The sequence below is a fragment of the Fringilla coelebs genome (genome assembly GCF_963513975.1).
Source record: "Fringilla coelebs genome assembly, chromosome: Z".
In the NCBI taxonomy this organism is placed as follows: domain Eukaryota; kingdom Metazoa; phylum Chordata; class Aves; order Passeriformes; family Fringillidae; genus Fringilla; species Fringilla coelebs.
The window spans coordinates 27,818,256-27,834,778 of NC_140031.1; the positions used below are offsets into that span (position 1 = coordinate 27,818,256).

A 16,523-nucleotide genomic window follows, 5' to 3' on the forward strand; every position below is an offset into this window, starting at 1 on the left:
CACTGCCATCAGCAGACTGTTGCAAAAATATTCAACATCCCTACACCCCTAGACATGCTCTCTCTATTCACACATGAGACATGACTCCACCATTACCTCTGAAAGGAATATGCAGCTGCCTCACCCTGCTGCAAGCTTGTTTCGCATTCTCTGAGCCATTAAAATCTTCATGCTTCTAAGTTGTATCACATACACACTATTAAAGAAAGAAACATTATCTCAAGGTAATTTTCATATGCTGGGAGTAGAAATAGAGCACCATTTTGTTTTACTCTCCTTCCTTTATAAAGACTGTGTTTTCACTGCAACAAGTTCTCATAGTTATTTATCCTTACCAAAGCAGTTCATTTCTATCTTTTGTTCCTCTTTAAATATTCCTAACATTTTAGACACAAAATTGTATCAGAACTTCACAGCCATGTAAGTCTTCAAGGGCTGGATGATCACTGTCCTCCTCCACATAAGAAACCTAGAATTCTCCTTATTCAGGTCACTTTAGCCTTCTCTATCTCCCTCAGCTTCAAAGAGTGTCCAGGTGTATCACTTCTTGCTGATACCATTTTTGCCTGATGGTAACAGAGGATCTGTCACACCAGCAAAATACAATATGAAATAACACAATGTTAACATTTTAACCTTAATTCAGCTGCAAGAGCCTTGTTGATGGATTCAGCAACCCATCTCTCCTTTCCTAATGGAAAAAAATAATGCACTCCACTACTACTATGATGACAGAAGCGTAAGAACTGAAGTTAGTAAACAGAACCTGCTATGATAAGTTTATTTCTGCTGTCTTCTAAGCCTTACAAATACTAAAAGTTTTCACTCTAGATAGTTGAAGGATGATGGGAGATGAGTGTCCAAAGAGGCCATCACCATTTTTCAAGATCTGTGATGATTCAGACTTAGAATTCAAGATTAGTGTTGCATTCAGTGCCCCTTAAGCTACTGCAACAATCAGAACTAGAACTAGCAGAAGTCTGCCTTTGGAGAAAATGTCATCTCTTACAAATGTGTATGATAAAATTTTGAGAACTTTCTCACAATTAAAGCAGGTCAACAATCCTTCAAATGGCTTGCTTTTAATTTGGAGCCAAACTCTCCACTGATTCTCTGAAATGCCACATTCCCCAACCCAGGCTTCACAGAGATTCATTTAACTAATTTTAACAGTCTGAGTTTGACTGGGGAGATACTGCATATTTTCAGTTACCATGCCCACAGGGCTATCAATTATAATGATTCCTACAGTATTTGCTCAATCTGTATGTCTCCTTGACAATTTATGTGATACTGGACCTGCTTCACTGGTGTGGGCATAGAATCAGCACCACAACTTAGCAGCTCACATTGTTAATTTACATAATGGATTCAAACCACATTTATCCAGTCATTCAAAACTCAAGAGTTCTTGTGACACAGTCAGAGCTGAGCAACCTTGTTTCTCAACAGTGGCTCATTTTTAAAAATGCAGTCTCAATAATTTCAGCAGTCTCAACATAAATATTCTCTAATTCAGTTTATGCTTATCCCACTCCTTTAAACAAACAAAGCAAACCTCATGTTCATGCCATCTACCAACTTCTGTTACAGATTACCATCAAATACATAAAACAAAGTTGGACAAGTATGTCTGAATCACTTGGAGACTTTAGGGATCACAGGACTGAACCTTTGTCATACCAATTATGTAAAGCCATTGGAAAGAAATCCATGCATTTTTGCAAGCAGGCAAAGCAGGCTTTTCATAGAACAAAAGCAGCCTTGTCTTTTTCTGTTATGTGACAACTCCTAATTAAAATCAATGATTTTTTTATTGTTGGCCCAGATAAGCTTGTTTGCATAGCTGCAACTTCTTAAAACATAAATCGGAATGTTATTAGGAAAAGATATCCATTGACAGTACAGCAGACCTTGAAGAAAAGTGGTATTGCTTGATGTTAACATCTGATTAATCTTGGAGGCAATTCTGCAAATGTTTAACAGTAAAGAATATAGTAAAGAGCAAAAGAAACTTAATTTTGTTCTAACATATTTATAGAATAGTACCAAGAATACACATAAAGGCGTGCTGTGATTTTGACTTGAGCTTGTGCCAGCTGATGACCAAGAAAAAGCATTCAAAAAGAGAAAAAGAGATAGTGGTAAATTATTTATAACTACTCTATGTATCCAGCACACTGTTTCATGGACAGCTGAGTAAGACTACATTTCAACATTTCATGAAGACACAACTCATACAAAAATTTCTTACCACAGTGACATTTCTCTAAAATGATTCACTTGTGACCTTGAACTTTGTAATTATGAGTGTTAATTCTCAAGAGCTGAATACTCATGGAATAAAATTGCTGTATATCCGTAAAAACAATGGTAAGAAAATATCAACCCTAAATTGAAACTGTCTTTAATTGACAGGAAAAATAAGCATTCTGAGTGGATAAAAGTGGTATCAGAAAACAATCACCAGGTGGCTATAAAAACATTTAGCAAACCCTGATGCTACAACAGACTGCTACAGTTCTAGACACAACAGCATCCTCCCTAGCTCCTTTCTGAATCTGCTTTTCTTGAGTAGCCCAGCACTCTACACAGACACAGACTGAACCTTCACAGTGACTAGCTCTAAAAAGATCACCCTGTTTCCATGCACCTTGTTCAGAAAGGTTTATTCAACAGTTATTCAAACCCTGTTAGCCTGTGATGAACAGCAACCATGTTTCTGTGACAGAGCACTCCAATGCACTGGCTCTATTTGGTAACATCCTTGTTCAAGGTGCCTATTTCAACCACTTACCAGGAGAGTCTACTACTACAATCTTGTTCTGAACAGTGCTTAATCCTTATTCAGTCCAAGTTCTCTGGAAACCTACCCTACAAGTTGGTATCTCTAAAAACAAACTGGATTTTAGCATCTGCTAAATGCCACCCCAGCTAATTGGGACTATAATTGCTTCAGGGATCAGAGTGAACCAAGATGAATCTTGTCTTCTCAGTGTTTGGATTACTGTGCTTGAGATTCAGGAGAGACCTCACTGCTCTCTACAACTTCCAAAAGGAAGCTGTAATGAAAGGAAGTTGTTCTCGTCTCCCCAGTGTTGGGAAAGCAACTGGACTCTGTGATCTTAAAAGCCAACCTGAATGGCTCTGTGATTCCAGACACGCCATAGAAATCAATGGAATCACTGAACTGAGCATGATTCTGCCTGGACAAATCTCACTGAAGTCTACAAGACTATTGCTTTGCAACTTAGACCATTGCTTTGCAACTTATCTATTAAAACAGAACCAGTCCCTTCCCTTGAGTCCTTTAAGCTTTAAGCCAGTAACAGCATCTTATACTAAATCCGAGTAAACTCAATAATGAAAAAATCTCAAAGAGTACCTCAAGCTGTACAAATGCTTCAGCATACATTTGCATTTGGCTTTCAAACTACTCCAACATATGTAGTGCACTAAACATATTTAGTGCAAAAAGCTATTTGGCATTTTTCCATTTCCTAACTACTCGGTACAAGTAATCCAATGATTGTTCTATGCAGCTTAATGCTCAACACTTGTATTTAAAGCCTATGTTCACAGATATACCATAAGACTTAGATGTCTGGGAAGTTTTTCACAGAACACCAGAAGCATTAATTAAACCCCTAATCCTTAGGAAATCAGTGTCAATCTACCTGAATAAAGCTGACAATGTGTTTACTTTTAAGTAAAGCTGTATTTCCTTTCTGAAGGAGTAACATTGCAATGGATGGCACAATCTATTAACTAGCTCCCTCTATTTCTCTCTTCCTTGCTTTAAAACAGAATCATGTTTTCTGGGAAAGAAAGATTCCTCTGTTTCTATTGTAACTGTATCATAACTTGCATTTTCTGTTTTCCTGTCAGATATTGTTAGCCTTTTCTATCACTATATGGAAAGTTTCAAAACTGACTCTATTCCTGATAGAGGTCCAGTCACCAACCAAACAGGGATGCTGGAAAGGCAAAAGAAAATTAGCAGGAAAGAGCACAAGTTGTTTATAAAGATTTCATGACTTGGAGGGTAATCCAATCTTCACACAAACATGCTCCAAACCATCAACAGCAACATTAGCCCCCTTCCCCCCACCCTCTCAGCTTTGAATTCAAGTAATTTTCTAGTTTTAAACCTAAGTTTAAAAAACAAACAAAAACCCAAAACGTGAATCCAAATCCAACCAACCAAAATCCCAACACCAGAACGCCCTCCAAATTTCTTGTAGCTGAAATTTTGGTAGATGTAAAGTATGTTTTAGGATTCCTTACTTGAAGTATATGAAATTTAAGAGTTCTTCATTTTTTAAGTTTACCATTTATTTATAGTTTGATGTGGCAATGAAAAATAACTAAAATATATTTCATTAAAAGTATGCTGCAGGGAAATAAAAATAAATAAAATACATTTTTTGTGCCTATCCACAAACACAGAGAGGTAATAAAGTAGAACCTTTCCATACAAACATAAGTGTTTCTGCAATTAGGAATGTTTTTTTTTTTTTATTTTGGGGTACTTCACATTCATGTTCTGGATTACAATGAAGCTAAAAATATGCCTGTTTGCAAAATTTCATTAAAGTTATTTTTTAAATTTTTCAATTATATAAGTCAAAAGGCAAAAAAAAAAAAAAAGCTGATTCAAATACTTAATATCAAAATCAAATTATCAATTAGAAGAAAAAAAGAAGTTAGATGTTTTATAAACATTTTATTCTGAAACCTAAAACATGGGCTCTCTGGCTACCCTTTTTTCACTGTCATTATTTACATATAGAAAGGAGCTTGCTCTGGAATTTTTGATTGCTTAAAGAGATGTTCTGCTATTGAGGCTCAGTACCCTGGGTACCAGAAGCCCTCTTGTCCTCACTGAACTCAAGTGCAAGTTGTGCAACTTCAGCAGCCAAAGAAAAAGCACCTATCATTACATTTTGAACGATGAACACAGTATATATTTCATACTGGAAGAATAATATTGCAAGACCATTAATACAATTGCTGAGAGGCAGAATTCATTAGTTTGGACTAGCTTCCATCTGATGTGATCACATGAGCTTGAGTGGTTTGGGGAGGCACACAGAATTCATAATCCACTTCTTCTTTAAAGAACTAAGACATCATAACCATGACCAGAAGATTACTAATACTGCATAAACATGTGAGAGCTAGAGAGGCTCAGCTTTATAACAGACAACTAAAGCCCAACTTGCTCTATCCATACATCATGATATAGTCTAATTAATCACAAGTCTCTGCTTTTTCTGTGCTATTTCTGTTTCAGTTTGTTTACTGAATTAGGGAAAGAATCAGCAACACGCAAGTGTAAATTTAGCTCTTTCTAATTTTCAGCAATTTGACTCAACAATTGAATTACCATTCTTGTGACATTGTTTAAGACAAAGTGCTCAAATGCTACTTTAGCATAGTGGAAAGGTCTTCTGCAAGCATATAAGGAAAAACAAATTCAAAATTTGTTATAGTTTCTATTTTAACAAGATTTCAGTGCAATATAGGATGTGATATGGTCTTATCAAGACACATGGTATATACTGTGAACAAAATATTTGCACATGCCATATATAAGATGCCATAGGAAGACACAATGCTAAAGCCCAAAGACGGAAAAAAAATCCCAATCATTTTTACCGAATGCATTTCTGGCTTTAATCAAAATTTCCACTTGGACACCATTTTCCAAGGACATGTTCTTCTAACAGCACACATACACATATCTATCCAAGTACTCATGCTCACCCAAGGAAGTTTGCTTGTGCCTCAAAAAATAAAAAAGCATTAAAAAAGTATTTTAGGCTTCATGTTCTTTTTTTTCACATAGCTTCTGTTTTACATGTTTTGCAGCTGTATTGTGGGATAATTTCAAGTATTTAGCAGATGTTAAATGGATGTTGCTTCAAATCTAACAGGAATACTAGCAATTTTATTGGTTTACATCACATCAAATAGCTGCACTGAAAAAAAAGGTGGTCATGTAGTACTATCAATACTAAAGGAATCAGGCTGTAGCACAGCTCAGAGTTTACAGAAAGCAACAAGACTGAACTCAGCCTCAAAAGGGGAAGCATTCTTAGTACATCTGAATAAAGCTGTGAAGTGTGAGCTTTGAATTTATCTCTAACATCATGCTGTTGCTGCTTACACCAGAATAAAAGTGTTAAGCTTAATGTTTGCATAGCAGGACAATAAGACTAATTAAATAGCTCTTATTGGAGCTGAACTTAAAAAGTAAAAACATTCACTATAAAAGAAGGGAACCTGAGTAGAAAATTAGCTCACAGGTAGAGACAAAGAGAACAAAGGTCAGCATTTGCCAATTGGTACTCTGAGGTTTCAACAACTAAAGGGAATTCAGACTTTCACTAATTCAAACGAAATCTGCGGAAGTCTCAAATGCCATTGTGAGATAACTGCTATCAAATGTTACAGATTGTATCTCAGCCACTGTTGTACTTACCACTTGCATTTCAATATGAACTTCCCTTCACATTTTTTCTTTTTGGCCTTATTTTGACAAAGTACAATCTAATCCACAGATTAATAGATAAATACAACACATTAGAACATTCTATATGTACTTTACATAAAGATCCTTAGGAGTAGGCAATAAATATGCAGTAGTAGTAGTAGTAGTAGTAGTAGTAGTAGTAGTAGTAGTAGTAGTAGTAGTAGTAGTAGTACCATGTCATGAATAATTTTTTTAGTCACTAAACCAGGTCACTGAAAAGAAGAATTCTTCCCAGGTGATGTAAGTTAGAAGAGAACTAGCAAGATGTTTAATGAACAGTAAGGGAGCCCAATGCATTTTAACAACTATTTAAAGAATTGCTATTCCAAACAAATTCTTTAAGTCCAGATCTGATTATCCTGATTGTCACATGTCTTTATGTGCTGATATTTGATAATTATTCACCCTTCAACACTTTTATCTTCCAGAATCTAAGAAGACAGCTCATCCAGAACAAGCAGGAACTAAAGAGTAAAATATTGCTCGCAGCCTTAGTTTAAAATTGCCCTAAATTTTTGTTACATAGATAGATACTAACTCAGATGTGGCAAAACAAATGCTGAGGTCACTTGACTCTAATTTTAACTATAAGCATGGTTCTGCTTTTAAGGATAAGCATATAAAGTACTGAAGTCCTAGCTTTTCTGCAAGTCTATTCTGAACTACATGATTTCATCGTCACAAAACAATAATAGAGAAGAATAAAATTATCTTACAAAGTTCAACTTATGAAGTTGTGTATCTAATTTCACATTATCTCTACTATTGTTGCAATGCAGCATAGAAATAACCCTCACCTTAAAAATCCCTGAAATCTCATCAGTCTTGCTGATGTAAAGCTCACTGTGATATCACAGCAGTCCTTAGGGATGCACAGCAGAATATGTAACAATACTCTTTCTATGCGCAGCAGTAGACAGATAAACAACACTGACAAGTAAACATACAGATATTACAACTTTATTGACTAGGACCCATTGCAATTTATGCTCAATGAGAAGATTGTGCCTTGCAAACTGTTTGGAACCACCAACACATGCAATGCTTACATAAAGATTAGTGTGTGATGGCAGTACGATGATGGGTGTAACAGCCTGCCTGTGATTACAGGATGTCTTGATAGATTACATTAAGATAGTTCCTCCCCATGACTTACTACTTCTGTTACATTCTTTACAGTAAATCTGGTTCATTAATACAACAGAAGTATTCTTGGAATTTTTCCTTCCCTTTTCCTGCTTGGTCTACTGGACTTCCTCTTACTAGACTGCAATATATAGTGGGCATAGAGACTATTAGTTTCAGTAATTTCAGAGAAACAGCCATGCTACACCTAGAAGCAGAAAATAAATTATAGGAAGACTCTAGATGGACAAATAAATATTATAAATGGATTGTTTTTATTTTGCCCTTAAAAGTATAAATTTGTAGTGTAATTTTTTGCTAATTCGGAAGTCATTCTTTATCATCTTGCCCAAAATATTCTCCCAAATACCTCACTTAAAATCTCTGTTTAAAACCTTACATGGCATGGATATGATTGCAAATTTCACTGCTTGGTGAGAAATGTTTGTCTGAAGTAAATTTTCTAAACATATCAAGAAACTATGGCTACTGGACATTAGAAAGCCAAATACATTTTTCCAAATTCACACCATTTGTGAAATTGTAAAGGAATAAAGCATCAAGTTGTTTCATCCAAACCATGCTAAAGAATGCCATTTCTACTTGCTTATTCCAAGAAAGGGGACATATATTCCAGATTTACACTCACATTATGAGGGTTATCATATCACCCTCAGTACTTCTACATTTAATTACAATTCTCAACATGAAAGAAAGGTAAGTATGTGGGTGCTGCTTCTGATACACAAACTTCTTGGTGCTATCCAAAAATGCTTGCTTCAGTTCAGTAAAAGTAATCACACTTTAAAAAGCAATCATTCTTTGAGAAGCTGACCTAGAAAGCTCTCATATTTTGGTGACACAGCAGGACTTGGTGTACACTTTAGTTTTGGCTTAGCAATCTCAAAAACTTTATCATATGAAATTCAAAGCCAAGGATGCCTCAAGGAGGCTTTAAAATCAGGAGGTCATTGTAAGCACCCATTCTGTACAGGGAGGGCAGGGAGTTTAGTGTGTTATCAACACAATGCTTTCCCCAGTATTACAGGATCCTTCATCATGATTCTTCCATTATAAAGACCTCGGGTTATTGGATTTATTCTTTTTCAGTGCTATTTCATCATTCCTGCCCTCTTTCTTCATCCTGTTGTCTGTCCTTACTTATCTGCTGACGTCTGTCTCTATATCTTTAATTATATGTGATATTCCCTTGAAAAATTACTTTCTTGACTCATAGTAATATTTTTTTCCTCATTCTCTCTCTTCCCATAAAGGCGAGAAATCCTTGAGGAAGAACTGCAATTAATGGTATGCCCTGATCCAATATATGCAGAGAGCAGAAAAAGAATATTATGGAATTTTAAAAAATATTCAGAAAACAGAGAGCCCAAGTTAAGGCTGTGGTGTGATAAAAGGGAAGGATAAAAAGCCTTTCTAGAATCACAACACAATCTCTACTAGGTTCTTTAAATTCAGGACAGAAATCTGGAAAGAGATTCACTCTATCCTGCAGGATGCTGCCCCTTGGAAAAAACAAAAGTAAAAGAAATAAACTTTTTCTCTTAATTGTACAAGCAAATATCATGCCAAAAAACCAATTATTCAACAACACATACACTGATGTAGACTCCAAGCATCAATCTAAATTTCACCATATGTAAACATGTTTTTTAATCGGTCGTTATTCTTAGAAATTATACCTTCATCATCATTTATGCTGCGGACTCAAAACTGCACTGGTGAGGTTGCTGTCTGACAACACTAAATAAGAACTTAAGTTGTAAGGTTAAGCTCATTGTCATCAAAATACAAATCATATGTAAGGAAATTCAAGAATCTGAAATACAGAGATTATAGATGCTGCACTAGAGACCAAGCAGAAACTGATTACAGCCAGATTATTAACCCATGTGACTACCTATGTGTTAGACTGACTTACAGTGACCCTAAGAAACTTTTCTTGCTAGAAAAACATAACTTCAGGATTGAATGCTGACTGGTAGAATCTGTGAAAAGAAAAATTATTATGGGATTTATTCCTAATATACTAATGGAAACAGGTACGCCGGTTTGGGTTTTAGTAGTAGAACAAACAACTGCCTTAAAAAATGCCCAACTCTTCTCAGTTTCTTCTGGTAATATTATGCAAGGTCCTGAAAATTCCTCAAGTCAAAAAGGTGTAACATGATGCAAGAATCTCTCAGGATAAATTGTGACATTTATTCTGCAGCATTTTATTTATTATTTATTTCTATTTATTTATGTTTATTCTGATACATTTTTCCTGCATGTATCCTTCATGCAAATACTTAAGTATTGACTGTGCCTCAGTTTTGCATTATGAAGGTTTACCATGCCACTTGTTGCAGTCTACAATAATAGTTTATAAATGCAGAAAACACAACATTTTGTCTCATCCTATCTGTTGGTATGTATCAAATTAAAGAACACCTTTCCTTTCTGTTTAGGTGGGAAGATGGAAGGGGGGGCTAGTGGGACTAGTCATTTCATTCTCACAGACTAGTTTAAAAAGATTAATGGGCGAAGCAAAAGCAGAATTACAACTTCACTGTATTTTCCTAAGTAATAGAGAGACCTTAGTTGTTAAGAACTTCAGTTGTTAAGAAAGACGGAACTCAGACTCACTGTGCATTTGTTCGGCTTCTCTCCTGAGTGGACTCTCATGTGAATCAGCAGTTTGTAACGGGCATTGAATGGCTTGAACCTTCGAGGGCACCCTGCCCAGAAGCAGGTGAAGTCCTCTCCCTTCTTCTGGTCTATGTGGATCTTCTCTATGTGCCGCACAAGCTCCTCTTGATGGTCATACAGCTTCCCGCAGTCAACCCAGCAACAGCCATGCTTGCCATTGAAATCATCCAGCTCCCCATCTTCCTCCAGCAGGGCTCCCGGGGCAGGAGGCAGCACCTGCAGCGGGGGAACGTGGCTGGGGAGGCCGTGCGGATGCCGGTGCTGGTGAGCATGGTACGGCGGGGGCGGCCCTTGTGGCGGCAGCACCAGGGGTGAAAGAGGCATGTCAACAATAGGGCCTGAGAAGTCATCCAGCTGTTCGTTTTTCAGGATGTCCATTGCTTGGCTGTCCATGGGCAGCACACCCTGCTGGATCACCATGTTATTTGTGGCAACCATCTGTAAACTGGCTTGCTCCAGCTGCTGCATCCGCTGGTACTCACCTGTCCCGTTCTCAATATACCCTGGAAAAGTGACACTGCCATTCGCCATGGGGAAGCCTTTTTGGGCAATTGAAACAGAGCAGTTTTGGGGTATGCAGCTTCCTCTCACTCCCAAAAAATGTCCATAGACCTCAGGCTGTGGAGAGACATTTCCTGGCGATGCCCTGGAGCTGTTGATGTAGGCTACCAACGAAGTTGGAGATGTACGAATGATTGTATTGAACTCGATCCCAATGCCGTCAGACAGAGCAGATACAGAGAGTGCTCTCTTTCTGGAGCGGGCTGATTGAGACCAGACTGAGGACTGGCAAGGATTAAAGTAAGGGGAATTCTTATTTTCCATGCCATATAAGTAGGATGGTAATGAGTCACTGGATGTAGATGCTTCAGGCAAAAAATTTATTAAGTCCCCCAGCTCACTGCCATTTTGTAAACCATGGTCAGGAGGAACAGAAGAAAGTGTCCTGTACCTATGTGACCACTCTTGTTCAGCACTCAGAGGGGAGTGACCTTCTGACAAGCTTAACGTTGTAGAGGCCAGAGTCTCACGTGACAAGAGTGACCTGAAATAAAGGTATAATAAAGTAAGCAGTTAGACAATTCAGAAGTAGATCTTTTACCTTCACACTCACACTTAAAATTAAGGAAAGGCTACATGTGAGAAAAGCTCTCCCTACTACTAGGTGCTCAAGTTTAGCACACTCGGTTAATGTACCAGTAGTTATACAAAGGCAATATACATCTAGAAAAGTCACTTAGGAAGCCAACTTTAAAACATCAAGATTTTGAAAGAAAGTTACTGTAAAGATTCTTGATCCACCACTGCAGAAATTATTGCATGTCTTTACACAATTGTGGTGTAAATAGGTTTGGACTACTGAAGCCAAAGCATTATGTTCCTGCTTTCTATGAAACCCATAATGATTTAAGTCATCTATTATTTTTTCTTGAAAAAAACAGGAAGAAAACTAATCCAAAGAGAACGGATATTCAACCTGAATGACTTTGTCAATTGTAATACATACAAATACTACAAATACTTCCCTACAGAAGTTTTATACATCAAAGTTACAAATACAGATAATATCTAACTTTACAAAACAAACAAAATAAATGAGTAATGTAGGAGAACTGGTTTAAGAAGTTTCCTAGATTTGATTTGAAGATATATCTGCCTCCAAATCAGTAATCAAAAATTTTCATAGAAGTGTAATCTTGCTGTTATCGAACATTTTTCACAGAGATATTATGAAACTTCTTTATGCTGCAAGTATCCTTTGGATAGCTTGAAAACCCTCAACATATAGGCCCTTAAAAGTATTGTTTTCTACAGAAAGGGATAAAAAGGAAATAAATGGGGCATCAAGGGCCCTGAGTCATGGCTGTAAATGCTGGCTGAAGGTTAACCGGATTTATTTCTTTGTTTCCAGATCACACCCAGGCAGATTTGGATTTCCTACCAGCTAGTGGTGCTATCAGTATATAAATTTCTATTTTTAAGGAGCTCTTACAATAGGAAGAACTGGGCATGTATCTAGATAAATGTGACAATCTCCCAGAAGCCTCTACATCTTATGTTTTGAGAATTAATTCTTGGGTTTACTATTTTAACGACACGGTTTTGAAGAAGCGTGGAATTTCAATGACGGATCAAGGACAATGGAGGGGAAGCTTGACACAGCCTGAGAGGAAGTAGTTTGCAGGTGCTGTATTTGTGAGACAGCTCACAAACAGGGAAAATGTAGCGCAAAAGAACAGCAAGCCTTGCTGTGGTGACCAGTGGGAGAGACGGCTAAATGCCCCTTTGCGCAAGATGCTCGCTTTGTAACGCAGGGTTGATCTGCTGTGTCAGAATAAGAAACGTCCTGTTCGGATTCAATGTCAGGGCAAGGTACTGTCATGGACCTGATGTGACTGCATCAGGTTTAAACGGCACTTGCAAAACAGACGACAGACAAAAAGCACAATTAGCACGCTGACTACAATATGCATTGGGAGAAATGAGAAAAATGAGACTGCTCTGTCAGGTCAGTCTTGTGTGCCATTTAGATCTAAAGGGATGACTGCGAATAAGTTGATTTAGGCTGTTGTCAATGGGCTTTGTTAAAGCACAGTCCATTTTAGGGCGATTAAATCGTGCTAGTATGTTGTGACCCCGTATGTAAGGTTTGATTTCTCCATGCTACAATTCACACCTAGAAAATATAAGGAGAGTGTAGGGATGCTCTGCCAGTTTTTCTTTAAATTTTTATTTTCTCTTTTATGAACAAAGAAAAAGAAATTGTGCATCAATAAAAAGTCTATTTTTGTACTGACAAGAGTTTTAAGCAGATGCATAGTACGACCAGTGTCATACAAAAAGCTAATAATGCCTAACACAAAGGGGCATATCCATCAGTGAATCTGAAGAAAAACTGTTTTTAACAGTCTTATAATAGGACAAAAATAAAAAGCTGTCCCAGAATTTCAACTATACAATAAGTAAGAGCCAGCTATTCTGAAGAAGCTGCAGCACTTCAGCACCTAAATTCAAAAAATAATAAAAATTCCAGCTGAAGATTTATTTAAAAATGAAGATTTATTTAAAATTCAGCCAGCACTGTGACTAAGTAGTTTTCTAATAGGAGGAAAATAAATACACCTAATACGAAAATGAGGGACCAGATCTATCAGGGTGCCAGAATCTCAGATGGTATTAATTGGTGCATCTGCTTATTGTAAACTAAACCGGTTTGAGTTTGGACCAGATCTTTCATTAGCATTTAGAAGCGATTACTTTTCAATTACATTGTATTCTCCCTTTGTGTACAGAGGCCACAATGTCAGAGTATAATTCAGAATCCTGAACATACACATGGAAGAGTGAAAACTATGTTTTTCTCTCTTTTTATGGTCTTCTGTTTACTAGCCAAGAACCGTTTGCTCTTTCCAAGGTCATCTTCTGACTTAGGTCACAGCAAATAGCAGTATTACATCTGTTTTGATGCAACACAACTGAATACTCCAAAACAGTTCTGCAGAAACACAAAAAAGATGGGGAAGGTTTTATCCTCCATGGTCTCTACACCAGAATCTAATGCTATGTGTAGTAAAACTCTCATTTTGCCAAATGATTTCTTTCTTCCATCAGTAAAAATCAAGATAATTCACTTCAGCTTTGGTAAATTCAACAAATAGTCTGGTTTGGGTTGAGCTGCCAGACCACAGTTCATAGTGCCTGAGAGACAAAATCCAGAGAAGGCACTCTGCCCAGGAAGAACCAGTCAACTTCACTTAGACAAAAGCCGTTTATAGTTCAAGAAATTTAATCAAAAAACCAAAAAAAAGCTCAAAACCGAACAACAACCTCCCCAAAAAACACAAAGAAAGAAAAAAACCCTGCACTGTTTTGAAAATCTGTGAGACTTTAAACTTGTTTTGCCCTATCAAACAAATTGAGGTAAAAAATTGCTGAAATTGACATTCTTTGCGCGATAAACTTATTTTATAACACCTTCATTGATAAATCATTAAAAGGTATTCTAGGGACACCACATCCTTGATTCTGCCAGAATTTCAACTTGAGTTTGCCCTTAGTAAATGTTTCTTTGAAATAAAATTAAAACTGTATAACTCAGTACTGACATGACACATCTAACCACACATTCAGTATTTGGAATCATATAGGCACACCTAAAACTTAGGTAAGTAAAAATTATGTAATTATATTTTTCTAGCATCAGTTTTATTTGATCTGAAAGGCATATATTTGGATTTGTCATTTGTCACCATCTTAGCACTGATTGGTTTTTGGTGGCATGTCTACATAGGAAGCATAATTAATTTTCTAAATTTTCCCAGGGGGCTCAGTCTTCATAACTAAAGTGACAGGAATGTTAAAAATTATCTTAAGAGTAAAGCAAGGTTTTATTTCATTTGCAAAGTACCAATTTTAATTATTTCAGGAATGTCCCTTGGCTTGTAATAAAGCAACACAGTAAATGTAAACGGCTTTGAGAAGAAAGACTCTTATGGTCTTTCGTAAATAAAAACTACATTTCAACTCAGTTGGCAATTGGGAATGTAGATTTCAAGATAATACATTAGAATATTTTCTCACTGTATTTTAAACATCCAGGGACACGCCTAATGTACTTATAGGGTGGTTCTCAAACACCTGTTTTCCTCTAATTCATGTTTGCTGACAAAACTCAAAGTCATAATCTCAACACTTATTTAAGCATTTAAAATTAATTAATAAATGTTTATCTGTGCGGCAGTGATATAAAAAGGCAAAATTTGCAATGGTCATAGTTTTCTTTACCTACACAACAGAACTAGGAAAGCTAACAAGTTTTCAAGGAAAATTGATCTGATTTATTATCAGATGGCAAACAAACCATTTGAAAGCAAGTGCATTTGACGAGGAGAGAGGAACATGTGCACAGCATTTATGGGTTTTTTTGGTTTTTTTGCCTGTCCTTGATGTTATTTGAAAGACACCAACATGGCACACTTGGCACTAGGTAGATGTAACGTGAGGACTATTTCTGCTTTCATCCTCCATAACACTTTATATACCGAGCACAAAAATCTAGTTTGGGACTAGATAAAACAGCCTTTATCTAATAAAAATGTCCTATCACACACAGATTTTTTGTGACTTAATTTTCACCCAGTATTTGAATGATCCAAACATGAAGTATGATTACAGTTGATCTGAATTAAATTGCATGGAATTCAATTTCCCACGGCATAACAGAGAATGATTTTCTGATTTTAATAACCAGAAATGTTACATTGTAATTACAGAGGAATTAAAACCCCCTTCTTTTAAAGTACTGAATATAAAAAGGTAATTGAGGACCTTGTATCTGCTGGAGAAGCACTCAGGCTGAAAGCATTCATAGACCTTTGTAAGCTAGGGCTGATCTGGCTGCATGCTGTTGAAAGCTGATAGGCTGAAGGTGAAAGAGCTCCCAGCTGTTGAACTGTCATGGGATTGCTGGTGACTATTGCATTGCTGCCACTGCTTTTTCCAATGGACTTGCCCTTGTGTCCATAACCAAGACCTCCTAAAATAAACAAAGCGGGTTAGTATTTATCTCTCATGAGCTCATGATGAGGCACAGAACTCACACTGTAGCATCCCTTGAACTCTGTCATCTAACTCACACATTTTTATTACATCACTTTGCAAACTCCAGAAAGTAAAGGGAATCTTCAGATGAGGACAAAACAGGGGACCAACACAAGAATTTTGCTTCTCAAAACTTCTCAAAACATAAATAGCAACATCCTACAGGGGAATTAATAGATTATGCATGTGTAAAACATGTGCTGAAGTACATAAACTAAAGACCACGCATGACAGAAAAACATCAGAAAAAGCACCAGGTAAAAAGCCCTCAGCTGAAGGACAGCTCTCTACAAAGAAGACAGGAAGAGTGAACCCAAGGAGGCTGCCAGAACAGCGCTGCGCCCCAAGTCCCACCAAACCCTGCAGCTGCAATCCATTGCAAGCCCTTCCATCATTCCTACCACTACGCATGCATAAAGCAAGGAGACCTCCGATATGCATGCAGACTGAGTAGTTTCACTAGCAGGAGAGAGTTACAGCTGGAACCCAGCATTCCTCAGAGGTCTAAGTAGAGGAATCCGAGCTGAATCAAACTGAGAAGCATTCTGGA

General features: G+C 37.0%; 1 protein-coding gene across 1 annotated transcript in view; it reads right to left on the bottom strand.

The window, feature by feature from the left end:
* Nucleotides 1-15,900, bottom strand: part of GLIS3 (GLIS family zinc finger 3) — a gene marked incomplete at its 3' end in the record, with an annotated part of 117,184 nt that extends 101,284 nt beyond the window's left edge. The window contains exons 1-2 of the mRNA XM_084225619.1: nt 15,701-15,900; nt 10,310-11,417 (exon numbers count right to left, since the gene is read on the bottom strand). Of these exons, the coding sequence (XP_084081745.1) occupies nt 10,310-11,417; nt 15,701-15,831 (1,239 nt within the window). The 5' untranslated portion in view covers nt 15,832-15,900. The remainder of the gene's footprint in view (nt 1-10,309; nt 11,418-15,700) is intronic.
* Between the last annotated feature and the right edge of the window lie 623 nt (nt 15,901-16,523).